Consider the following 25,907-nt stretch of genomic DNA (forward strand, 5'->3'; position numbering starts at 1 on the left):
TTTCTACTTTTTTCAGTATTCAAAATATATATTTTAAGAATGTCTGAGCTCTTCTGATTCACACGACCTCTGCAGAAACACTGATAAGCCAGCGTGAATCTGCTTTTAGCCAAACTTAGGTCCAAGGTCACAGACAACACAAGCGCTCGAGCCTGTTGTATATCACGGATAAGCAGTGCTATTATTTATTGATCAAGTGTCATTCAGTTGCAAGGTCTACTTAGCTGGAAAACTGGACAGTACAAACACTGACCTACCTACAATTCTTTGGGAAAAAAAGTTAACATAAATAAAAATGAGGACCACCAGCAGCTTCAATATTTCTGAATTTGTATCTGGCAATGTTTATCATATGTGCGCTACACCCTACCACAGAAAACCAGAGAAGTCATCATAAGGTCTTTAAGTGGTTGTTCACTTGAATTTGGCTCTAATGCTAAATTTAACTCTGATTAAGTGGTTTCATACGCAAAAGATTACCGTATGTAGAAAAAAAAGAAGCTATTGACTGAAGTTTTGCCTTGCAGTTCACCATTAGTAGGTCTTATTTAGTCGTCTGTTCATGTGTGGATTTTGTAAGTAGAGAAAGGAGGGTAAATATCAAAAATGCACAACCAGCATTTCAAGTTTGTGCAGAAATTGGACATTTATTGGTGAAAACATGGAAACTTTGTCAATTTTTGCAAAATAGCCGTTCAGTTTTTTTTCATAAAACATATAAAAACAGAAGCATAGTAACAAATACGGGATCAATTATTACACAAACACCAGCAGCCATAGGTTTAATATTTTTATATATAATTATTAGTGTCACTATTATTACAGTTTTGCGACACACACACACACACACACACACAATCTGCATTAAAGAGACAAAAAAGAACAAAGCTTTTTACTGTTATTGCAGATAAGTACAACGAAATCTTTATGTATATATATTTGTCAGTCTTTCCACTTTAGGTATTTAGCTTACTGCACAAAAAAAATTCAGAATATACAGAAAACATAAATTAACTTTATTGGAACTCCAGCTTGCGTTTCTTCCCTGTGGACAACTTAACGCTGCAAGTACTAAAGTCTTAAGGAGGTGGTAAAGAAAAAATAAGATTATATATTTCATTTTTAACATTATTCAGTTTACATATACAATAGCTAAAACGAATTGCTTTTTAAAATCAAGGTATGGCCTCACTGATGTTTTAACTTATATGAAATTATGTTCTGCTTTGATTACTGCACACAGTCATTCAAGCAATTCATATCAAGTAAAAAGCAAGCGTATAGGACAAAGTTGACTGATGCAACATGGAACATCTGCCACTTGATTGATTCCTAAATCAAATTGCCCATAGAAACGACTCAAACTATGGCTTTTAAAGGAGCTTTTTCACCCTAATACATGGCCCATTAGCAAATGGCCATTCATCAAATTAACCCTACCTCGAGAGAGCTGCCAGCGTCTCAGAAAGTACAGTGCCACAGTGCTCTCTGTCTCCAGTCAGGACACACTCAGCAGCGCGTCCACTTTGCCATGACTGTGTTTACCTCAGGAATACACAAATGCATCTCACTGCAGGCTCTATTAAGAAAACGAGACCAAACCTCTCCTGATCCACAGAACACAGACTGCTTCACCCTCTTGTGTTATTTACAGAATTTAGTCTCATTCCCTCGTAGTCATTTTGTAGATATTTTTTTTACTAATGCAGAATATTCTACGTTCTACATGCAGCATATGAAGCATGAATTATTTCTCTCCACATGTGATTATTCACAGTTTTTCTTATGAACATGAAGCAGTAAAGCTTGGCTCTAAATGTTCCTGAGAGCATACAAATGCAATAATCAGCACACTTAAAACACATAATAACACACACAACTATATTCTAAAAATTCACGAAAATAAACAGGTTTACCAAACCTTTAATTAGCATGAAGTTGTGTACTTTAGCTAGAATTAAGGAGCTTCAGGCCCAGCTGTGGTGAGCCTGATTACTTAATAATATGGTGATAAATGCAACTATCAATCAAAACCCCTGACAGGACTTACAATTCAGGAGAGATCGGCCAAAATAAGAGCTGCTGACTCTCTCATTGTGGCGGTGTGTACGGGGGTGTGTAAAAGGATACGCGGTGCAGTCAGCAATGAAGGTACTTGCACCAGTGCAATGACAGGAAGAAATAAAGTGTCACTTTTTATTTACAGAGCACAGCGGCAGTAACTACAGCTCTGTCTCGCAAACAACAGTTGTGCAATTTAAAAGCTAAAGTCACGCACAGTGGAGGACAACAATGACACTGTGGTTGAAACACTGGTGGAAGCCACAGTAAACACACCTTACAGTACACTGAACATAAAGGCTTCCTGAGCACAACACAACTGGTTTTGATGGCAATGATGAAGTAAGACCAGCGAACAGTGTTATGTTTGTCTTCCACCAGAAATTTACATTTCAGATTTCAATTGTTTTATGCATATCAGTAAAAATATGTCACCCAGAAACCCGGCTAACTTTGTACTTTTATGAAATATTTTCACACCCGTATATCGCTGTAGTCATTAGAATGGACTCTTTTTTGCTTTCATGTAATCTGCTTTGCTTTTAAAAATAAAAGAAATCACATTTATACATCAAGTATTTTAATAATCTTATAATTTTTTGGGATATTGTCCAACCTGGAGACAATTAGGAGGGTGAGATCATTTGAAATATTCAAGTAAAATGTTAAAATATGCTGCAAAGTAATTAAGGGTTTTCAAATGTTTGCTGCTTTGTTTTTTCTTTTGAAAATCATCGACTGCAAAAACTCAATCGCATAAACTCCTGGTTCAAAACAATGCCAGGTGAAAGTGTAATAGCAGTTTTAGTTAGTTATTTAATACTCCTAAAAAAATATTTGTGAAAGATGAATAACACAGTTAAATGTGCAGTGATGAGTTTTAAAAACAGCTCTTCTTAAAAACAAAGTGAATGTGTGCGAGTGTAGGTTTTCGTTTAAACACAGTGAGGTGTGAGAATGATTAAAGTGCAATTAAATTAAACGTGGTCATCTCTAACAGAACACAAAAGTCCAACATATTAAGAACTCTGTAACATCTCGATGAGATGCATTCTGCTGAAATAATTATCTTACTTATTCTAACTGTTATGTTTCCTGAAATATGCCGTATCTCTCTCTCATACGCACACCTAGTGGCTACTACTTGTTTTGGCCCTTTTCTTCCACAAAGGTCTACTGTGCTTTTCTGCAGGTTGAAAGTTTTCACAGCAGAGATGACACGAAGCAAATTCTGGCTCTGAGGTAAATCACTGCAGCACTCGGGACTGCAGCTATTCTCTCTCACCTCGCCACTTTTAGCAGACCGTGGCTGATTTCCTTCCTTGCGTGACTCCAGAGTGTAAACACACAGCCAGAGTGACTCATCACTATTTCTCACTTCCACGGTCTGATATAAACACATGAAAAGGGTCAGGGGTCATTTTGAGGTGGTGAGTGGGTGGGTGGAGGGCCAGTATGTCTCTCCATCAGACATCTTCCATTCTCCAAAGAATTCACAGCTTCCTGTGGCCAAAGCCGCATGCCTGCCCACTCTAGCCTAGAGGAAGGAGAAAGAGAAACACAGTTAGGGAGAGAGATGGACGGACAGTTTGGGTGATAGATTGCCTTCTCTGCCACGCTCCTCTTCAGCAAAATGGAAAGAATGCAGTGGGGATGAGGCTGTATCTCGTTCCCCCATGACAGGACCAGAAAAAAGAGTGATGGCTAGAGAAAGGATGGAGGGGCTAAATCTGGGTTTGAGTGTATCACAGAAATGAACTACATTGTGTTTTATGTGCTGGTAAATTGACTTATAAGTCTTGAAAACATTGTTTATCTGCACCTGCCAGCTAGTCTTTTGAGCACATTGGCACTTTGTTAAAATGAGATGCCTAAGAAAGTCCTGATCAGCTCTTGAAGCCTGCAGGGTATTTAAGGTGGAAGGGAGGGATAGCCACTTCCTTTCAGGCCCCAATCTGAAGAAGGGCCAAATACAGTCTAACATAAATCACTTTAAACTCCGCAGCTTTCGCAGTACCATTGTTATAGAGCAGACCAGCGGAAAGAGGCCGGTAGCAGGTGGAAATAAAAAGCCCTTTGACAACCATAAGGTAAGATTCTTCCCAAGATCACCACAACATTTACACAAGCCAAAGAGAGCAATGTCTGGTTGCCAGCACCAGGCTGGACACATATACACACCAATATTTAGTCAGCGAGACTCTCGTATACACTGATACATGAATACATGTATCAGTGGCATAGGCAGCTGCAAGAAGCATGTAAAAACAACAATGATGCAGCCACTGACTGCACAGAAAAGCAGACACAGAGCCAGACGGATGGATGGATTCACACTCTTATTTTTCTCAAGTCCAAACGAACATGTAAGTGGTGCGTTGAGCTCAAACAAACACTGTTAAAATAACATCTGTTGGCTTCGTTATAGTGGCTTTAAAATGTGGTTTGTTGCAGTTGAGTTTGGAGATGAAAGCATTATCAAATTCAGGAAGGGAAATGAACAAACAAACTGCTATTTTTTTCCTTTTCTTTCTTTTTTTTTTTTTCTTGTGCAACAATATTTGTTCTGTTGTGTTTTTCTGTCACACAATTTGCACAGATTGCCACATAGGTCACACCCCCTTCATCTCAGAGCAATAACTTAGTCAAATCAAAACACACAGGCATCTGCCTTCACACACAGACACACACTTTATAGTGGTCTCCACTGAGGTTAAATTTCAAAAGATAAATAAATAGTTGGACTGCATTCATTTTTTACAGTTAAAAAACTCAGAGGCGATCATGGCCTTTTATTGTGAACAGATGTACCAAAATTTACCGAATCTGATGCCATTGCCCCTTGGAGACTTGGGCAGTGATTTGCAGTGTGCTGAGGACACTTGTTTGTTAATAACCTGGTCATTTTGAAATCATAGACACTTTCTTTTCAAGCACGCTTCCTCTCATTAAATGCAAAACTTCTGGTGGTGAGCCAATGAGGCTGTTAAAACCTCCCTGCTGTGTACACAGTTTTAAAAAATTACAAACTTCTCCATAGCACAATGATCTACACATTTGCCCAACAAGAAAAAGATCCCTGCTTGACCTGGGAAGAGACACAAATCCCTTAGGAATTGCATCAGGAAAGCCTCCGCTGTATAAAACCTGCCAAATCAAACACGTGGAGCTACCCACTGTGGTGACCCCATCTGAATAAGGGAGGAGCTTCTTTATTTGATTTGGCTGTATGAAACATTACTGTTGTTTTGCATATTTTGTGAGCAGCTAAACTCAAAACATGAATGAAGGCGAACCTAAACAAATACAAAAATTCAACACAAAAAATGAATCTCTAAATAATTTCTAACAATTTAAAAAGGCTATTTAACAAATTAATTCACATTTTTCACAATAAATAAATAAATAATTCAGACAGATGCCACCAATTTACCCCCTTCTCTTATTGAGCTCTTGACTAGTCCTTCAGGGGTTACACTACATTGCACTTACAATATTTAAGCTTCTTTCTTCATTCCAGCCTCTCCCTGTCCTCTCATTTATTTCCCTGGCACTGCCTACCGCACCAACCACACCTCTCCTAACGGGTGTACTCATCTCTACTCCTCTCTTCACTTGGGATCACAGCCTAAACCTGGCAGGGTCTCTGTCACATGATGCCCATGCGCGTGATGCTTCGCTGGGACCCCCCTCCACTCAGGAAATGCTCCCGGCCTTTTTCCCACCCTAGTGTTCCGCTGTGGAGAGCTGGGCATTACAACTGAATCCAGTTACCATCCCAAAGCATTCCTGACTGATTCCAACCACTGCCTGGCAATGGGTTCCCACAGACGACAAGGATATGCCCTCATTTCAAGAGCACTGGGTATCAAGTTGTGAACTACCAAAAGCTGTTTATGGCAGAACAGAGGAGTTTGAGCTCCACAATAGGCAATTACAGTGCCCACTCATCCCCCTCCCCTTCATTCAATTTGTGGTTTGTCTGTAGGTGGATTCGGTTATGTGCAGATTAAAAATAGTCAACCCATTCCAGACAAAAACTGTGAGGGACATGGAACACACATTGCACAAACGATATCTCCCATTGTGGTGTACTGTTTGGGAATTCTTAATTGCTTTTTCCGAAGCAGCTTGCCACAGGAAAATCCCCCTTCAGAGTAAAGAAAAAAAGAGTCGGTGGGCTGTGCGTAAACACCATACATATTATGTAAACACATACGTATAAACCCATGTCGCCCCATGTGCACCCATCAAACTGAAATCAAGGCAATATCAAAGAAGCTAACCTGCAGCAGAGCCAACTGTGGCCTGTGTGCGCCCTCCCTCTCTCTTTTGTGTTCTCCGCTGTGGTTTCTGCTTCAGCTCTCATTATTGATGTCTTTGCCTGCATTAGACAGACCATGATGGACCGGCCCTGGGAGGTGTGCAGGACTCCAGGGTGGGGCACCAAACAGGCTCGAACTCACTGTGTGGGATTGAGTCTTTTCTTTTTAAAAAAATAGAGGGAGAGAGAGAAATAGTAAGGCCGTGATGCAGGAAAGCATCTAAAAAAATGTCATTTTTATGTTGAGCACAAAACGATGTGCAGCGACTTTTAAAAAATCCACCAGATAATGTCACACAAGAAACAAAAGATCATACTGCCTCAAGTATAATGCGTTTAATCAAGGCTTTGAATCAAATAGATACTTTTATCATGAATAAAAGCTAATTAACACACAAAGCAGCTTTGGATGAATCACACTGAGCCCTAAATTAACTTAAATGCAAAAAAACAGAACTATTGAGGAACACTCATGCATGATGACGACAAGTATGTCCTAGTTTAAATATTCTACGCATTTAAATAAAGCTTTACTAAAAGGAAAGTAAACAAATATGAAGACCACACACCATCACTCCCACTGAGGGAAACCAGAAACTTTGAGAAATATCACATGCTGTCATTCAATATTTTGCTAGTGTAACTGCTGCTTTAATCATCTCTTATTCACCAAAATAGCCAATCTTACTATTACTCTGACAAGCTTTGCAATGTATTGTTTTTGTAATTAAACTTTTGATTATAATGTTTTCAAGAAACCAAAATAAAATATTATTTAAAAAATAATGCATGAAAATCATTGAAAATTGACTATATTAAGGAACATTGTGAAATATTTTTATAAGAGAAATTGCGTTAATACAGAACTAAATATGAAAACAGCCACTGAGCCATTAAAAAAACGTACCATGAATGCTTTAACTTTGTAAATAAAATGTATATTGTGTGTCTATTGTATGCAATATACATTTTTAAATAATATTTTTCTCTTTCCTTTGAATTCTGCCCTTTTGACTTCCTTTTTAAACACACACACATCCAAAAAGTTACAAACTTACCGAAACACCAGTTTGCTGCTATATACAGGTATATAAAATTATGAAGCATTTTCCCTACAAGTACTAACCACATTTGGAAAGTCAGGAATTTGTGAAAGCTCCGGACCTGCCAAATTCTCCCCACTGCTGTCCTTCATGTCAAATTATGTGGTACTGCTTATAATCACAAAATAAACCAGAAAGAATTTTACATATGCTTTCATGCTTGTTTTTTCGTTGTCTGAAAGGAATGCTTCGACATGAGGATGTCGAAAGAAGACAATTTAAAAAATTTTTAAAAAAACAGGGTCAAATTTGCTTTTACATGTGACAAACAAGTGAATCTAGAAGAAAAAGAAAGAAAACAGGAGTGGGAGTGGGCTGTCTATAATTTGACAATATGGCACACCAGGGACAGTTGCGGGAAGGCGTGTGAAGTGTCGCTGAGCAGCCTGGGGTTCTCACAATAGCGTTTTTTTAAACCAATGACTCATACTTTGGTATGATAACCTCTTTATCTGTTAACTGATAATGACAAAAAAAAGAAAAAAATGCTCCTTTATCCAACATATAAATCTAAAATGAATTACCAGATGACCAAAAGCTTAAAGGACTCTAGTACTAATTTTACAGTTACAGTATAAGATATTCTAACGATGCCTGGGGTTAATTTAACTAAAACAAATTCATTCAGTTCATGGTTTCAATCTGAATTCATGCTGTACGGTATTATTATCTCTATGGAGGACTCCCAGCTGTCAGTTTAAGTCTAAGGATAAGGTCACTGACCTGACCAACCTACTCAATGTTTATTGTCTGCTGTTTCTCCGAGTTGATCTTTTTGTCTCTGCTCTCCCCCTTTAATGCTCCCCTCTCTGCGCTTCTAGTCCTGCAGGAATTTTTTTTTCTGCAGGGGACCTTCCATGACAATAGAAGGTTATTATTTTGCTAGAATGCCCTTAGATAAATCGTGTTGTGATGTGGCGCTACAGAAATAAAGCTGAATCGAAGGAATTGATAACAACACAGCTATTAGTGCGGGTGTGAGGCGGATGCAGGCAGGTGGCTGTATGTCTCTATGTGAGACGTGACACCAGAATGTAACCGATGGGAAACTTAAAACAACTAAGCAAGGCTGTGTTTCCACACTCTTCCACGAATTCCAATTAAAATGATTGCACTGTAAAATTTAATTTTCTGATTAAATAAATCCTCCCCTCCCTTTTTGGAGGGAAAGGTAACACAAATTAACTGAGATAAGATTTACTTACACATTTTTATATCCATCAGACTCCGATATCTTCAGCATGACGCACAGGCTGGAAACATTGATTTATCCTTTGATTTGTCAGTAGTGCTCATATAAGTAACTTCGGCTCAGTGTCATACTCTAGGGACCTACGGAAGCGCGATTGTGTGCATCCTTTTAATTTGAGCAAAATCAAACATTTCTATAAAAGTTGTGGACATCTCTGTCAGAATTGATGAGGTTAGAAAAAATATTGAAAACATGTCTTGATGAGCAGATTAGAGGTAACTACTTTTCTTTGTAGTACCGATATCTTATCTGGAAAATTAAATGATCATAAAGCCATTTCTGCAGCAGCTGATTACTGGAGACGGCAGTGCCCATCAAATACACTTCAAATCCACATAGTGGCCCAACGCGCGCAATCAGCGGTCTGCTAGCAATCCCGTCCCTTCTCGATCACATAAACACCACTTAAACGAAAATATACACGACCACCTACAGCGCAGGGAAAGTGATGAGGGGGTGCCCACTCCGACATTAGGACACACTGTTTTTAATTAAAGTGACAATGCTGAGTGAACTACAGGCGACACTGCAGAAGCAAAGAGCCAGAAACCCATCTTACACAGTTAAGAATACAAATTGTTTAAAAATGTTTAAAAAAAAACATCATAACCACATATATATGAATAACATTTCAATCGGATTACTTTTTTTATTTGGGTTATTAATGTTAGTCAATAAAGCATTAAATATTTATCAGAATTCTTATAAATGCGAGATAAACACTTTTATTTTCTACATTTTTCTCGAGCATTTGTGTGCAAAACTGAGAGCTCGGCACTATTTGTGCATTTAAAGAGTTGCTGACATTTCAGTTCTGTAGAACACGTAAAAATAAAATGGGTGTGAGAATAAAAAGTAAAGAGAAAAACCTATGTCGTTAAAAAATACGATAATTCAAACTCTGAACCAGATTCTCTTATTAACAGCCATTCATGTCTTTGTTAATTGATTTCAGCTCCCTGAGAGACTGAGGTTAGATCTTATTTTTTTATGTGTTGATTCGAGCTCATAATAATTAAAAATGTGTTTTTCTTTCTCAGATTTGCAGTCAGTTTAGGTCAAACAAACGACATTAATGGAAACATTTATTCATGTGTTTTTTTGTTCGGTTTTTTTGCTATCCATATCTTATTCCCGTTTTCAAGTACTGTTTATAAAATAAAAATGTATTAGAAATTTTTGCCTATAAACTTATTTCAAGTTCAAGTCGGTCGAATTTACAGCCAGTTGATCGATTACTTGTCATACACTCCTTGAAACAAGTCCCTGCGGCCTCTCTGTGACCCTCCTTTACCATTAAAGAGGTAAACGGTTTATTAGTTAAAGAAAGAAACATTTAACCAAGTTATTGCACCTAATATTTTGAGAGTCTCTCTCCACCTTAGGCCTAATCTCGCCGAGCTTGTATTTTGTTCAGAGTCCAAATCAAATTAAGATCATAGCTTCCGCTTCTTTTAAATCTGTGATCCGCCAGGTGTAGGCATAATGTAATACTCGTGACAAGGAAATTATTTCTAACTTTATAATGTCAAGTCTTTCTTAGATGATCACGGCACCTCATTTTATCATTTAATCACGTAATAACAGATATCAGTAAGTTTCTGTTTTTTTATTTTGTGCGCAGTGGCAAGACTGAGCTGAAGAACATGGCAATGCTGCTTAGACTGAATTGGAAAATAATTACATTTTATATACATACATAGTTTTTTTTCATTATTATTATTATCTATCATAGGTGTGATCCTATGAAAAGTAGGCTCTCTTAAGTAAGAATGTGACAAACAAAAAATGTCTACGTACAGGTCAGCAGATTATTGTAACAACGCGATCAACCGAAAATCTGTTTCAGTAAATACTAGTGAAGCGACCCGGAAAGCCTGTCAGTACTGTGCGCTCTGCGGTGTACCTCCACCTAAGTGGACAAGCATTCCTGAGGATGCAGCGCTGTCAAATATTTCAAGATGCGACGTCACGGAAAAGTGCACGACTTCGTCTGCGACACAGCAAAGGGGAGGTTCTGACCTCGGATCTCCAGCCCCAGTGATGATGAACATAATATGCCGCCTTTTAGGCAGTTTTGTGTGTGTGTGTGTGTGTGTGTGTGTGTGTGTGTGTGTGTGTGTGTGTGTGTGTGTGTGTGTGTGTGTGTGTGTGTGTGTTTGCATACCTGTCCATAGGAGGGGGCAAAAAGATTTTCAAAACTCGCTGTTTCCATTACATACAAAAAAGGACATTTCTTGTACTTGTACTGTATAATATTCCTGTATTCTTGTACTGCTTGTACTATGTGATATTCTGAGGGTGAATAATACCTTTAATCGATTTCTCCATTATGAAAATATATAACTTTGCACCGTGTGAATACGCAGCAGAGGCCATCAAACAGATAATTTCTTCTTAAACACAAGAGACATATCCCCTCAGCTATATAAATGCTTTTGTATATATAGATATATTTGCAAATAACCTGACTCTGAAGAGCGTGAGACAAAGAATGGTATGAAGTCATCAGCGGTAATTAAATGCAGTGGGCAGAAAGAGGACGGGAGCGCGCCTGCCCCTGGTGCGCGCTGGGTGGTCTGCTATGCTGATAAATGTGTGGCCCTCACTTCAGGCGATTGGCCGAACAGGCACTGGTTAAAACAATACTTACATTCACTTATCCGTGGTTCTAAATCTCCTCTGCAACAGTAAAATCTAACCTTGGCACAGCTATCACCTTTGGGCTGACAATGATTTTTTGTTTTTTTACAGAGAATTGTTTTCTCGATTTCCCTTTGGGCAAACTACTTGGAACAAAAGAAAACCGCCCGCTTATGTTTTGGCACTGGGGAATTTAATCAGTAGGAACATTAATAAACCGCGCGATATTTTACTTATACACTGAGTTTGATTAAAATGTGTCACCTCAAACGGAACTCCTTGAAAAGATTACAGGATTTTTGCGCACAATGGAGTCGTCAAACACTGGTTTTACGCACGAACCAAAATACATATATTCTCCTCGTATTTATGTCCACGGTGCCAAAATCAACAGTCACGAACCCCTAAAAAACAATAACGCCGACAGCGAGCAGAAACACGCGCTCATCTAACTGAATTCAAAAGGTTGCAGGCTGCAGCTATCGAGATCTCCAGGGAACAATAACCAACCTACTGTCAACAGTTTCAGGCTATACTCCTCGACTTCCAGTAGCTCTCGCTCGCAATTTTGTGAGAGAGCAATAAAGCGATCTTAAAGTTGGTTTTTCAGTGTTGGAAAAAAAGAAAACAACCATTTTCCAAGTAAACTGTCACTTAGTGCAAGAAGGCAGAGCTTGATCCAAATTTGAACTCAACTTTTCTAATTGTCCTATATTATGTAACATAATGCAAATCGAACACTCTACGTCTCCTGCTGTGGGGATTAAAGAGCTGCATCACTAGTAATCCTGTGAAATGAAAGCCTTAAATCCACCTTACTTCAATTCCACGATCATTCGATGGAGAAGTGCCTGCAGAAGTCGATCTCAAGTCCCAGTCCGAGTTTCTGTGTTCAGAGTTCGGAGGAGCTTCCACCTCACTCCTCTTGCGTCCCCGCGTAAATATTATGACTACATTACACAAACAATATTCATGTGTTAAAACGTCCAGCATCGACTCTCCGAACAGGCAAGCATATCGCATCAGATTGAGTATTAGCTGATCTAACTGGGCTTTTGCTTGATTTTTTATTTAAAGAAGGCCAGGGAAAATGTTTACATTTTGCTGTATAAACATCCTGCCCATGTTCCTGTCTATCTTTTACAGAAATCAAGAGGGTGGTTTTGAATATGAGGGGCATGTTCTCTGGTAAATGTTTTCCATATACTAAAAATGTGATATAAAGTAGCTTTCTTTAAATCGTTTTAATTACAAAGGAGACATAACAAGGCTGCAGTCGTGTGGCTCTTGGGTTATGTGGCCTGCAATGGCGGGATACTGCTTGCAGGTTTAACAACAGATATGAGTTGTATAAATAGTGTTAAAATGATCATAACCCTAAAAAGAACATCGTATTAGAGAACAAGCAAAGCCAAAATCTGTATCCGAATGCTGAATCTAATGCATTCACTTAGTATAAGCTTATGCAAATCATTAACGGGCATTTGAATTTATTTGTGCTCTGAGGGATGTGTTAGCGTATGGGTCCTTGAAATTAAATGTTATATGTGAGATATATTCTCTATTTCTGTGTAAGGACGGAGGAAAAAGAAAGATTTCACTGAAAAGTGAACGCACACAGATGTGCAAGCTCACAGCCCACCACTTGAGTAGGAGGGCAATCGGGGAACTGGGCGGGTCCCAACATTAGGATGACCAAGACATACAGCTTCCAATGCGCCGATGGCAACAGATAAGTAAAAAGTGAGCTCCTCGGACGCACGACAACACACCAACTGAAGTGGAAAGCGGCTCCTGTTCTTCTCTTTATCCCATTTCGGGCACTGCGTACAAGGCAGTCCGGCTTCAGACTGCTGCAGGACTGAATCAAAAGCAACAGCTAAGAAGATAATCGCGCCTTCGCCTCTATCGCCACTATCATTATTCGATTTTTTTTCTTTATGACACAAATTTAGTACCTAACTTACTATTTTTATAGGTGGAAAAGCAATTCTGTTTTTGTTTTCCGTCTCGAAGATTAAATTTAACTAATGACGGCAGAGGTTCAGCAGCCCCCAGCACAGACTCCTGCCCAGAGCAGCCCGATGTCTGCTCCGGAGAAGCCACACGGACAAACGGTGGTGATGGAAACTGCCTCCTCCACTACGAAAACCAAAAAGACAAACGCAGGGATCCGACGACCAGAGAAACCACCTTATTCCTACATAGCTTTAATAGTTATGGCTATTCAGAGCTCTCCAACAAAACGCCTGACCCTCAGTGAAATATATCAGTTTCTACAGAGCCGCTTCCCGTTTTTTCGGGGCTCGTACCAAGGATGGAAGAACTCCGTGCGTCACAACTTGTCCCTGAACGAGTGCTTCATTAAGTTGCCCAAAGGCCTCGGTCGACCGGGGAAAGGACACTACTGGACTATTGACCCGGCTAGTGAGTTTATGTTCGAGGAAGGCTCCTTCAGAAGGAGACCCAGGGGTTTTAGGCGCAAGTGTCAGGCGCTGAAACCCATGTACAGCATGATGAACGGCCTGGGATTCAACCACATCCCCGAGTCTTACAACTTCCAAGGGAGCGGCGGGGGCCTATCCTGTCCGCCCAACAGTTTGTCTCTGGACAGTGGGATTGGGATGATGAATGGACACTTGGCAGGTAACATGGAAGGGATGGGTCTGTCCGGACACTCCATGTCACACTTGTCGACCAACAGTGGACATTCCTACATGGGAAGTTGTACAGGATCCACTGGGAGTGATTATCCCCACCACGACAATTCCGCCTCCCCTCTGCTCACCAGCGGAGGAGTCATGGAGCCTCATCCCGTATACTCGAGTTCAGCCTCTGCGTGGGCTCCAGCCCCTTCGGCCTCATTGAATAACGGGGCTTCCTACATCAAGCAGCAGCCTCTGTCCCCCTGTAATCCAGGAGCGAACCCACTGCAGCCAAGTTTGCCCACACATTCACTAGACCAACCATACCTGCACCAGAATGGCCACAGCACCACAGATTTACAAGGTAAGTTTATATATGTGTGTGTGTGTGTGTGTGTGTATATATATATATATATATATATATATATATATATATATATATATATATATATATATATATATATAATTTTCTAATTTAAAAAAAAAGCGCAAAAGGTTCAGAGAAGCCGGGCCTGATGATATAAAGAACATTTGCGAGCTATGACAAAGATAAAGGAAACGAAAGATTTTATTCAAATTAAGACGCTTTGGTTATTAGAGGATAGAGACAGAGATGATATACTGTCCACATATGTCTGTGGTTTACAGAATTTTATTTCACATATCATGCGCCAAACTTGGGCCTAGTGGAAATGTTGAGTAATTCTGAAGAGCATCACACTGAAATGCGCCGGATTTATTCTGCAGTCAGTAAACATAAGGCTTATCTGTGCTGTGCATAATTGAGGGATTGGAATTAAGGCTATTAAGGAAATGATACAACACAACTTAACCACTTTTTTCGTAAATAAAGTTCCAGTATTTTGTGAATCATTAAACATAATAAATCAGGTTTATTAAAATAAAACCCAGACAGAAGACCAGAGGGGTTCAAACCTCCTGAACGTGTGGTATTAAAAAATAATAAATCAAGAGATGGTTGAAAGAGTCTACCGGGAGAGTTTAGAGTCACGCCAATCTGTGGACAAAAAAACAAAAAAAACAAGCGCGGTTAGGTCCAGCCTGCCTTGCCTCGAGGCTCTCGGTCCTCCGGGACTGGCGTGCAAAGGGGCCACTGTCAATTAGCCCTGCAAGCCCGCCTCCCCTTTTGACAATCTTTATCGGGTTTACTAAATGGACTCTGGCCCTAAGAGGAATGCATGCATTTCAGTTAGTATAATAGAGTGAAGCTCAATTTACAAATATAAACTTCTTTCTTACACAGAATATAAAGTGCCTACACATACAGCAATCTTTTTGCGGTAAAATATGGTAGATATAGAGCATATTATTATTATTTTTATTATTATTATTATTATTATTATTATTATTATTATTATCACCACATATAACAGTTTTATTATTAGGGTTTCCAGAACGCATAGCGAAGGTCTGTAGAACTGGATAATTCTAGTATCAGCAAGATTACCAATAAAATCGTGTTGCAAATAACTTGTAAGCATTTAAATAACTTTTTATTTCAGAACTATAAACAACATTTTTCTTAACTGGGGGAACATAAGGTAACATAGGTTACTAGCCTTCAAGTACATTACATTTAAAAGTGACCCTTTAAAATTATTATTATTAGTAGCATTTCCATTCATGTTTTAAATGCTTTTTTGCAGGTATTCCTCGGTACCATTCCCAGTCTCCCAGCATGTGTGACCGAAAGGAGTTCGTCTTCTCGTTCAACGCCATGACTTCCTCAGCCATGCACTCACCGAGCAGCGGCTCCTACTATCACCACCAACAGGTCTCCTACCAGGACATTAAGCCCTGCGTGATGTGATGTCCTCCGTGGACAGTCTAGAGACTAGAAGATGGTGTCACAGACTTGAGCCATGAAGCAAAACGGACTGAAATGAACAACGAATGAGTAAACTACCACTGAGAGGCATGCCCCAGTCCTGGAGAGTGCTCACTGCTTCAAGTAGATTGGACTACTTCTCTGTGCTGTTACACACAGCGACAGAGACACGGAGACAGGCCAATTAGAAAGCAACCACATAATAATATATAATAATAATTAAAACAAACTCTTTTATGCCATCTTCATCAACATCGACCAGCGGGGTAAAGCGTGGGCGTAAGACACCCTGCTGTTGTTTGGTACTTAGTCCTGCAGAGCGGATGACTACCACTTCACACTTTTGTTCTTGTGTATTCATCTTGTTAAAGTAGGTCAATGTTTAAAAAAAAGAAAAAAAAAAGAAAAAAAAATGCACACATTTCCCCGTCTCATGTTTTTACCTTTTTTTTCCTTTCATTTTTTTGGACTTTCATACAAATGTTAGATTCTGAGATGAACAATTATGGACGTTACATAGCCTGTATAATGTAAGTCCATATACTGTATACTGTGTAAAAACAATGACGGCACTTTTTGAATAACCTATAAGCGCAACTTTCTTTTTATTTATTCTGTAGGCCTATATTTTAATTTCAGGCGAACTGGCCAAGGAGTTATATGCTTTATTGGCAATATTTGTCAGAACGCTTATTATTTGTTTTAAAATGAAAAATTGAGGATATATTGTAAACACTGTTATGTCTTTTGTGTCAGCTATATGTAGACCATTACTTTCAGCATTGTATACATTGGTAGAAGAAGGGGGGGGGGGGGGGGGGGGGAGTCTAGCAAAGGGTCCACCAGCGAGGGTTTGTCTTTAGATTATATTACAACAAAGCATTAAGAAATAAAATATCTTTTCGGCTCTTTAAGCCGGCAATTCCACCAAACGACATCCATTTCGATTTTATCGCACACAGACAATTTTCGGGGGCGATGGTCCTGCAAGCAAACATGCCTTGTAAACAGATGCAAAGACAGTGATCCTTATTGCATAATTAACCCCAAATTAGCTTATTTAAAGATGGGAAGCTTTTTTTGTGTGTGTGTCCAATTCTTCAGCAGCCTTCTCGTGTAAATGTATATTATTGCAATTCTTTAATGTAAAGCGATGGTTCGTTTATTTGGGGTTTAAAGCACAACCGGTACCCTCGGTACTACAGACAGTTGTCACTGTGGTGCAGTTAGGTCTTCTATTTCAAGCAATTACTGCAGCAGTCTGTTGTTTTCACCTACAGTTGACGTCCAACTTTGAAAATTAGAATTATTAGAAGAAACTAAACTTTTCCCAATCCATTGGTCGACTGGTGAACATTAACAGTCAAGGGTTTGAAAGGTTAATCGTAACATGTCTTCGATCTGTTGAGAGTGTGCAGTAGTTAAGGCGTAACAAATCCGAGGCAGAGATCTCACACGCGTCTGGTTACAGGGTGAAAACCTGCAGCAGTCCCGTTGCTTTGGCAGTGAGGCAGTTGTTTTCCTCAGACGCATTTGTCCAAAGAACATTTCTTGCCATGGTGGAAATACAATAAATTGCGCTGATCTAATTTAAGGAGCATAACTTTGTAATAATTAGTTTTGGAGTGTTCCGCAAAATGCGTAATTGTACAACAGAAAATGAAAAAGAAAAAAAAGTAGGGCCGATTTTTCATAAAGAAGAACATCTTTATTTCTCATCTAAAATGAGTTGTTTTTGTTACATAAAATAGATATACCACTCATGATACTGCAAAGACAAAAATAATAAGCAGTTAAAAGTACTCATAAATAATACGCATAACGTGTATTGTACTGTGTAAAATCCTGGTTATCTTATCTCAGAGTCAAAATATTTTAATTTTACAGATGCAAATTATTATAAGCGACACGTTTTTTTTTTTCTTTATCAGATTTCTGATCCATTAATTATAACTGTTGTTTTTCGACATTCACAAACACGCATGTCTGTGCGGCTTAAAACCAATTTGGCAATTTTTTCATCTGAATGACCGCAAATCATTAAAAAAAAAATTAAAAAAAATCCGGACGTCGTTTCTTATTTTAAATTTCTTCAAGTTTCAAGCAACATTTATGGCGTTTAAAAAGTTGTTCCTAATGTAAGAGTATGGTGGGTACAATCTATTAAGTGCATCAACACAGTCAGTGTAGATTAATCCGATGCTCATGCTTGTGATTAAGTAAACCAACTGCGGTTTGAGGCCTTTTGTTATCTTCTTTAATCTTGACGGTTAAGTCATGTTTGCTGATGTTTGTGTGTACAACTACATCTTTACAAGGGGATGTAACATGCTCCACAGTGATATGCTTTGCAATCTCACCACATGACCACTGACTGAACCCCAGTAAAACGAGCATGCCATTGAGCACAGGGGTAAGCAGGCTTAACAGCAGTGGAACAGAGCATTAACAAACTGATGACATTTGCCAAGGTTCAGTGCTCTGGAGGGCTGAGGGAGAAAGATGGCGTTCCACAGCTGTTCCCTGGCCAGGGCTGGATGACAGCTCCATAAAAAGCCAGAGGCCTGGTACTGTGCAGACAGACACACTGCTTGTGTCCCAATCCTGCCAAGACTTTAGTGCAAACAGGACATCTATGGGTTAATTTCTTAGGTAATGGCAGTGCAGCTACAGAGACAGGTGTAAACAGAAGAAAAAAAAAATAGAGTCATTGGGCAGGTTATCTAGCACTTGGGTTTACAGAAGTTTGAAGGTAATGTTAACAGACACATTTTCCAAACAGAGAATAAGAAAAATGTCACTCTGCAAAAATGAATTAATCTTTTAAAGTTTTCTTTAAGCTTAAAACTATTTCAAGTTTACAAGCTGGCATTTTATATGTTACAACTGGGTGAAACACATCAAGTTTTATGAAAATCCAATAACGGGCCTGAAATATCATATTTAACCACTAACAACATAGTTCTGCCTCTTCACGAGAACGATGGTTTGAGGTGGTGGGGAACTTCAGAGTCGGATCTCCAAATTCTGCAAAACCTTGTGAACATTTATAATCCATCAATTTTCTTTTTTGTTTGTTTTTCATAAAAAGACACTCAGTGTTAACGGGTACAGTCAAACGCTTTAGTGAAGAAATAAGTAAAGTCATGTGGAGCAAATTTATCTAATATTGAGGGCAGCATCACTCTCTCACTGGCCCAACCACACCAAATACAATGAATAAATTTGTATTTAGTCACTATAATGGTGCAAATATAACTGTAAAAATGAACGCTAGCTAAAAAACAAAACAAAAACAAAGAAAACAGAACAGCAGCAATAGAGGCCTTTAGCTCTTCCCCTGTTTATCGTTGTAATCTGCCTGTTTTAGATTTTCATGGTTAAAAAAAAAAGAGAAAAAAGAAAATCATACAGTAGTAGAGACTATCCAATAATCCCGTGTTATGTACAAGAATCAATCAAGCCAAGAAAATCACAACTAAGTCACGGTTATTTGTAAACTCTTTACATTTCTGTAGTCTCATTAAAGTTCATTAAACTTTAAACACTTGGAGTCTGTTCACAAGTTCTGTAAATCTGGATGAACTTGGACAATGAAAAAGACAAAAATGGTCAAAGGTAGAAGCCTGCGTGGCTAGACTTTTGTTAGATGATGAAATGTTATATTTTACTCCCAGTTTTGTGATTCAAATGATCAAATGTTGTGACTTGCCACACGCAGGTGCCATTTTGAACAAAACGAACCCATTTTTAAACAAGTAGGATGCAGACAAACAGGTCTGGCAACATCATGGATGTGATAATACTGACAGCTAGTTTTGAGAAGGAAAAAAAAAAAAAAAAAAAAAAAGCACTAGCCTTTTTTATTTTTATTTTTTTAAATTATTGTATGGTAGCAAAAGCACTGCATGCAGTTTGTAGACTGAAAGAGAAAATGAGTGTTGTGTTTCTAAGAATCTCTGATAAAGGCACTTTGAAGAGAAAACGATTGGGACAAATTTAAAGAAAGAAAGCTCCTGTAGCCCACTTAACAGAGCATATAGCAAAATCTTAGTCGTTATAGAATTTGTCTGGATTCAAATCAGCACAAGGTTCACTACTCTCATAGTTTCAGGTGTTGTTAATATTTAGTCATGCCTGCTAGGTTCAAATATGTTCTCTTCTAATAAATCACATTTTTGTTCATATTTTTTTTAAAGCAAAAAAAAAACCAATCAACTCCTTTTATGGTGTTTGCAGTTGTCCAAAACTGTAAACAACTTAAGCATTACATTAGGTATATTTCTTACTGCTTTTACTGCTCAGTTTTTTCTGTGGCATCACTCTTAGCATCTGGTGCTGATACTTCAGACTTCGGAGCCGCTGCTGGTTTTGGTCTTCTACTGGATTGTCCAGATTTCCTGCCTCCTCGCTGGCTCTTGGCCAGTTCAGCCTGCAGACTGTGACCATTGAGAGCGAGCCCCTGCAGAGCCTCCAGGGCCTGATCTGCAGAGTGGGGGTCACTGTAATCCAGGAAGGCCCTGTGCTGAGCTCCCTGCCAGGTGAGTCTCAGTGGAGTGGCCTCCCTCTCTCGGAGGGCGGTTTTCAGCTCACTAACACGCAGCCCAGCAGGGATTCCTCCCAGATAAACTGTTGTCACACTCAGATGGAGCTTACGCTGAGATTTGACTTCATTTCCACCCTCTTCTGGGACCTGCTCCTTTGTGTTCCCTCTACTTTTTCCCTTTATTGTCTTGCCAATTTCTTGCTCGTTACCTGCCTTGCCGTCTCCTCTGCTTTCTTTATTCATTCTAGTCAGATGCTGTCTGGCTTTTGGTTCTCCCGCTATTCTTTTTTCCAGTCTAGAGTCCTGGCTGGATTCTCCCTCAGCATCCTGCTGTGTGTTTGGCCTCAGCCTCCGTCTGGTTTGCCTTTTGGGTTGACTGGCGTGCAGACCAGCTTCTGCCGCAACAGGCGCTGCCCCCAGTGTTACATCCTTTCCAGCTTGTTCTTCAAGAGCACGCAGCTTCTTCAGGATGGGGATCTTTTGCAGCTTTTCTGTGTCCAGCTGAAGACAAAACTGGACAGACTCAGTAATGCTGAAACGAAAAAAATGTGTCTCACACAGCATACAAACAGACCTGCTCAGGGCCGATGCAATGCACCTATTCATAATAAAGAGAAAGCTGATAGCTCCTCACAGCCCATGCTTAAAAACCATCTTAATACCAGCAGGATATTTCACTTCCCAAGCAGTTAAAAATAAAGACTGCTATCTTGATTTGTTGGGTCTTCAAGTGTCTTGGCAGACTTTGATGCTGACCAGTCCTGTAAAGGATATACGGACCTATTGTTTTTACACTGGCCTGTTTGACCCGTCATTCCCCTGCCCCTGCAGAGCCAAGGTGGCTGGGCAGAGAAGCCTTTGATGATCAGACGCGGCCTTCCTGTCTATGAGGTCACTGGGTCCTGTTTACTTATATGCATGTTGTAAGGAACCCAGAGGTTACACACAAACTTACCACATAAGAAAAATAACCTTTACCTATGTCTAATTAAAGATAAATTATCAAGAGGAAAAACACATTTCATCTTTGTGCCACTGTCAGTAAATCAGAAGCTGTTTATGGTCCAGGCTGATTTAAATACAGACGATGATGTGAAATGAGTGGTAAATAAGACTGATAAAGCACTATAAATATATCAGTAAAATTCCCAAGATAAAACAAACTAATTAACTGTGTTTGTTTTTTAAAGTAAACAATTTTACATAAGTGTGCACTGTACACACCATCCATAAAAACTAAAACTATTTTTTTTATTTCTAAGAAATAAAAAAGAAAATAACTGGAATTTTTTTTTTTTTTTTGGGAAAATGGCATTATTACAGTAAGTGCACTCAGAAGAATAAACAATGCTGGATAGACCGTCCTCCAGTGAGCTGTAGGTTTTCTATGTGTCCACTAGAGGGCAGTGTTACTAAGGAAACGCAACATTTTTGTCATGTAACCAAAGCAGCGCATTTTCCTATAAACTCTATGTTAATATTTGATCCCATGAAGTAATTATAAAGACTCATGTGTGCTAGTGTCATATCTCGTCTTGTCCTAAATTGTAGAAGAGATTAGTACAAGCTAATGTATACTTTCTGAACACAAAAACTTCAGTTGTTTTTTTTTTTTTTCCTTTTTTAAATTTAGTGTTGGGCATTTATTCTCCCTCTAAATGCCGGTTTCATTATGTTGAATGACAACAGGGGTGGAGACCTGATCAAACATTCATGAAAAACATACTTTCAGAGCAAGTCATCTTACTGGAACATCCATATTATCAGATTATTGACTGAAAAACATTTTTAAAAGGTGCAGGATTTTTCCAATAACATTATTTTTCAGTAATGGAAATCCACATACTAAGAGCGAAGCATTAATCACAGATGTTAAGTCTTTCATAGATAAAGGCATTAACGTCATAATTTTTCCAGTGTTCAAATCAGTTACTTTCAGCTATGCTTTACTGAACGCTTTTTTGTATGCCCCTCTTCTAGATAAATCCATCACAGAGATTTGAGGGGAGACACGAGGAATGACATGTATCAGGTCAGGCCAGCCTTGACCTCTCAAAATCAAGTTGACTATGAAATAACTACTATGCTTTACACAAAGCAAAAACAAGCACACTCAGGTTACCTTATTCCAGATGATTCCACATGGCTTAGGCAACTGGCAATCTGTTTTAATAACTCTGGTCGGTGTGAGGATGTAGTCTACAGTCAGGTCATGACTTCCCATTAGATCTTCTGGAATGTCCATCACCTGAAAGCACAGTTATTCCTCAAGTATTCAAATTACTAATGCTGAAACAACAAGTGGGAGGAAAAAAACTCTAAACTATGTCTGTTCATGTCAGTTCGAGCTGCACATCTTTATTTAAAACTGTATTATTCCTCATTTTAATACCAACGTGTTCTTTAGCTTTGTAAAAAGGGACAAGCTGCTTATTGCAAAACAAGATCCATAAAACATTTGAACTGCTCAGTGAGATCAAACTGAATGCGCAAACCAACCTGGCAGTCATGGACAACAGTAACCACCACAGTAGACTCATTCACGGCACCCATTGAAGCCATCATTCCATACTCCAAGTCAGCAAAGCCTTCTCCTTTTCCAATCCGAAAGCCTACAGCGGAAGGCAGAGAGGGAAACTTAATTTAAAAATGTATACTGTGCAGTTTACGAAATCCTTTTGGAGATTTGTAAACTCCTTTATACTGCCTTACAGTAAAACATGTGTTTTGCTGCAGTACTGCATGAGTTATCTTGGGCATTTTAGAAATGAGGATCACCATGGAGTGCGGTTAGCAGACAATTTACATGGCGGGAAGAACACAGGAGAAGCCACAATAAGCAGAAGGGATCTGATTACGTGCATCTGCCTCAATCTTATTTCTGCTCTTTTTCCTCTATGCTGGCAGAGTGTGCAGAAGTGCCTCAATAGGCTTAGACACGTGCAGCAATCACGATACCTTTGTTCCATTCTGCTTTCAGTCAGCACAGCCTCTCATCATTTTCCACTGTGTAGTAAACAAGCCTTGCATAAAACAATTTATAATCACCCAAGTAGTGATTTAGGAGAATCGCTATATAATAACAGACTATGTTGTTCATTACTCAGCTAATAATTGTAAATTCATGCTTGAAAAAGCAGGTTTTGCAGCACATGCTGCCTTTTCCACCTTTAGAGGTTCAAGGAGACCTATTGAGCTCATTTGCAGCATAGTTTTCCTCTTGGACTGCAGCACAGTTGACTAAACTAACCTTGCTGCAGTCTCTCCGTTCATAATCTCTGTGACACCATTTTCACTCGTCTCCTTTAAGCCACCTTTCAGCTGGCTTATATATACCCTAAACTCATTGGCTGAAACTTTGGCCATGTTTAATATAAGTATCCAACAGTGTTACTATTGTATATATGAAAATAAAGAAAAAAATTGTTTCACTTTGAACTGAAAAAATATTGTCTATTCTGCAATAATAGACAGTAAATTGCACACGTGGTTCTAACTACTATTTAAGGAGTACTGCATTTTCTTTAGATTTTATATATTTTAGTGCATGTATGGTAAACTTGGTCTTGAATTCACTGCTCTGTTGCTCTCCCACAATCATAAATCATTTAGGTTACCAATATGAAACTGAAATAGTATCGTGACATGGTGTATAAGTCACCTTTCTCCGACACTGCCACAGAACCAACCACCATCAGGTCAATTTTAATTTTTGCATCCAGGCCAACAGGTACACTGAAGTCTTTCACACCCTGGAGATGGTTTGAAGGTTTCAGAAGAAAGAAAATCTAATTATCATTATTGGGAATTTAAAGAGGAATGACAATGCTGACAAATAAGAGCAAACATTAGTACATTTATACCTGAGAGGAAGAACATATGCGTAGTTGTTCTTTGCTAGCCCCTTCAGGTGGAGTAATCCTATTGAAAAGGCCTGTACGAAGACGAGGAGTTGGGACCAACAAAGTTTTCCGTGCCTGCAAAAATTATTTCAGTAAAATGTTAAAAATAAATAAATAAATAAAAATAAATAAAATTAAATTAAAAAAAAAGATCCTGAGTTATTTAATAGGACTAGAAATTAAAACTGAGCTGAATAAAATCAGTGGAGTGATGGCAAAATTACAAAAAACAAAAACATTTAAATTTAACTGATGCAAAACACTGATGTTGCTGAAATGTGACTTTACAAAGAACCTACAGGATATTATACAATAACTTAAACAATCTTATGTAGCAAATTCTTGACCACAGGTGCAAACTCCAGTTCTTGAGGGCCGGTGTCCTGAAACTTTTCCATGTGTCCCTGCTGCAGCACACCCGAATAACATAAGTAGGTCATTAGCAAGACTCCATAGAACAGGGGTGTCAAACTCCAGGTCTCGAGGGCCGGTGTTCTGCAGGTTTTAGATCTCAACCTGGGTCAACACACCTGAATCAAATGATTAGTTCATTACCAGGCCTCTGGAGAACCTGAGGACATGTTGAGGAGCTCATTTAGCCATTTAAATCACCTGTGTTGGATCAAGGACGCATCTAAAACACCCAGGACATCGGCCCTCGAGGCCTGGAGTTCGACACCCCTGCCATAGAACTTGACTGCATGCCGAGGTGGCAATTCAGCCATTTGATTCATGTTACAGCAGCTCATGAGTGAATGAACATGGTGCAATAAAAGTACTTTTAGAAGTAAATTTTTCCAAACACTTTACTTCAATTTACTTGAGCAGGTTCAGGGGTTGCCACCTCAGCATGCAGTTAAGTACTATAGAGTGTTGCTAATGACCTAGTTAAGTTATTCAGGTGTGCTACAGCAGGAACACATTTAAAAGTTTCAGGACACCAGCCCTCGAGGACTGGAGTTTGACACCCCTGTTCTAGACAGTAATAAAACAGTCTAAAATTTCTCATTTAAAATTCTGCTTGCATTTAAAAATTCAAAAGAAAATCATGTAATCCAGCCTGAGGCACTCTGGTTCTTGGTTTTTTTCCAACACTGCAGTGCTACCTGCAGCACTGCCAGCCGAGCACCCTCCAGAGGTTTGTCAGGATCCACCTTCACCTCAGATGTGTGGATGAACGCCTGCAGCTCCAACACCTTGGCGCAGGCCGCAAAAGCACCCTACAGCAGAAAGGAAGGCATCTGATCATAGGTTCCTCGAGTCAACTTACTTCCAAGGTGATAAAGCGTGCCTGCTGCTGGGGTCTGTCTGGGTTAACTTTGACTGTCTGGCTGGACTTGAACTCCTGCAGGCCTGCAAGGCTGTAACATGCCTTACCTGCACCCTGGTCAATAGGTGCACAGGAAAAGACATGTATGCATGCACAGAGACAAGACAGCCATTAGTGATTCAAAATTTAAGAACATCAGTCAGAAGCTGTGCTGGTACCCTGAGTGTAGCAAGAATTTCACCCCTACAGCCCTTATTATTTTCTTCAGTTATTTACTTACATATAACCCAGACAGTCACAGGCTCAGATTTT

The 25,907-nt window shown here is 39.2% G+C and overlaps 2 protein-coding genes and 1 long non-coding RNA gene across 5 annotated transcripts in view; 1 reads left to right on the forward strand and 2 right to left on the reverse strand.

Moving 5' to 3' along the window:
• Positions 1-628: 628 nt before the first annotated feature.
• On the reverse strand, positions 629-12,415 carry LOC146718586 (uncharacterized). The gene is made up of 3 exons (XR_014919702.1): positions 12,203-12,415; positions 6,348-6,547; positions 629-3,598 (listed from the first exon to the last, which is right to left on the reverse strand). It is a non-coding gene; the product is annotated as an uncharacterized LOC146718586 (long non-coding RNA).
• A 692-nt stretch (positions 12,416-13,107) lies between these two features.
• Positions 13,108-16,592, forward strand: foxf1 (forkhead box F1). The gene is made up of 2 exons (XM_085452900.1): positions 13,108-14,392; positions 15,696-16,592. Exons 1-2 carry the CDS (start codon positions 13,414-13,416, stop codon positions 15,857-15,859), a joined length of 1,143 nt encoding a protein of 380 aa, XP_085309026.1. The 5' UTR covers positions 13,108-13,413; the 3' UTR covers positions 15,860-16,592.
• A 2,604-nt stretch (positions 16,593-19,196) lies between these two features.
• The window catches only part of mthfsd (methenyltetrahydrofolate synthetase domain containing), a 7,285-nt gene continuing 574 nt past the window's right edge, over positions 19,197-25,907 (reverse strand). Inside the window, exons 3-9 of one of the 3 annotated variants that reach the window (XM_085452899.1) lie at positions 25,596-25,709; positions 25,432-25,545; positions 24,287-24,400; positions 24,085-24,175; positions 22,923-23,035; positions 22,546-22,671; positions 19,197-20,924 (exon numbers count right to left, since the gene is read on the reverse strand). In XM_085452899.1, coding sequence (XP_085309025.1) covers positions 20,172-20,924; positions 22,546-22,671; positions 22,923-23,035; positions 24,085-24,175; positions 24,287-24,400; positions 25,432-25,545; positions 25,596-25,709 — 1,425 coding nt within the window. In that variant the 3' untranslated portion in view covers positions 19,197-20,171. The remainder of the gene's footprint in view (positions 20,925-22,545; positions 22,672-22,922; positions 23,036-24,084; positions 24,176-24,286; positions 24,401-25,431; positions 25,546-25,595; positions 25,710-25,907) is intronic. The other 2 variants (XM_085452897.1, XM_085452898.1) reach the window with 2 other exon arrangements.

This window comes from Copadichromis virginalis, linkage group LG1 (genome assembly GCF_057382275.1).
Source record: "Copadichromis virginalis isolate Kocher_CV1m ecotype Utaka linkage group LG1, C_Virginalis_male_GT1.1, whole genome shotgun sequence".
Taxonomy (NCBI): domain Eukaryota; kingdom Metazoa; phylum Chordata; class Actinopteri; order Cichliformes; family Cichlidae; genus Copadichromis; species Copadichromis virginalis.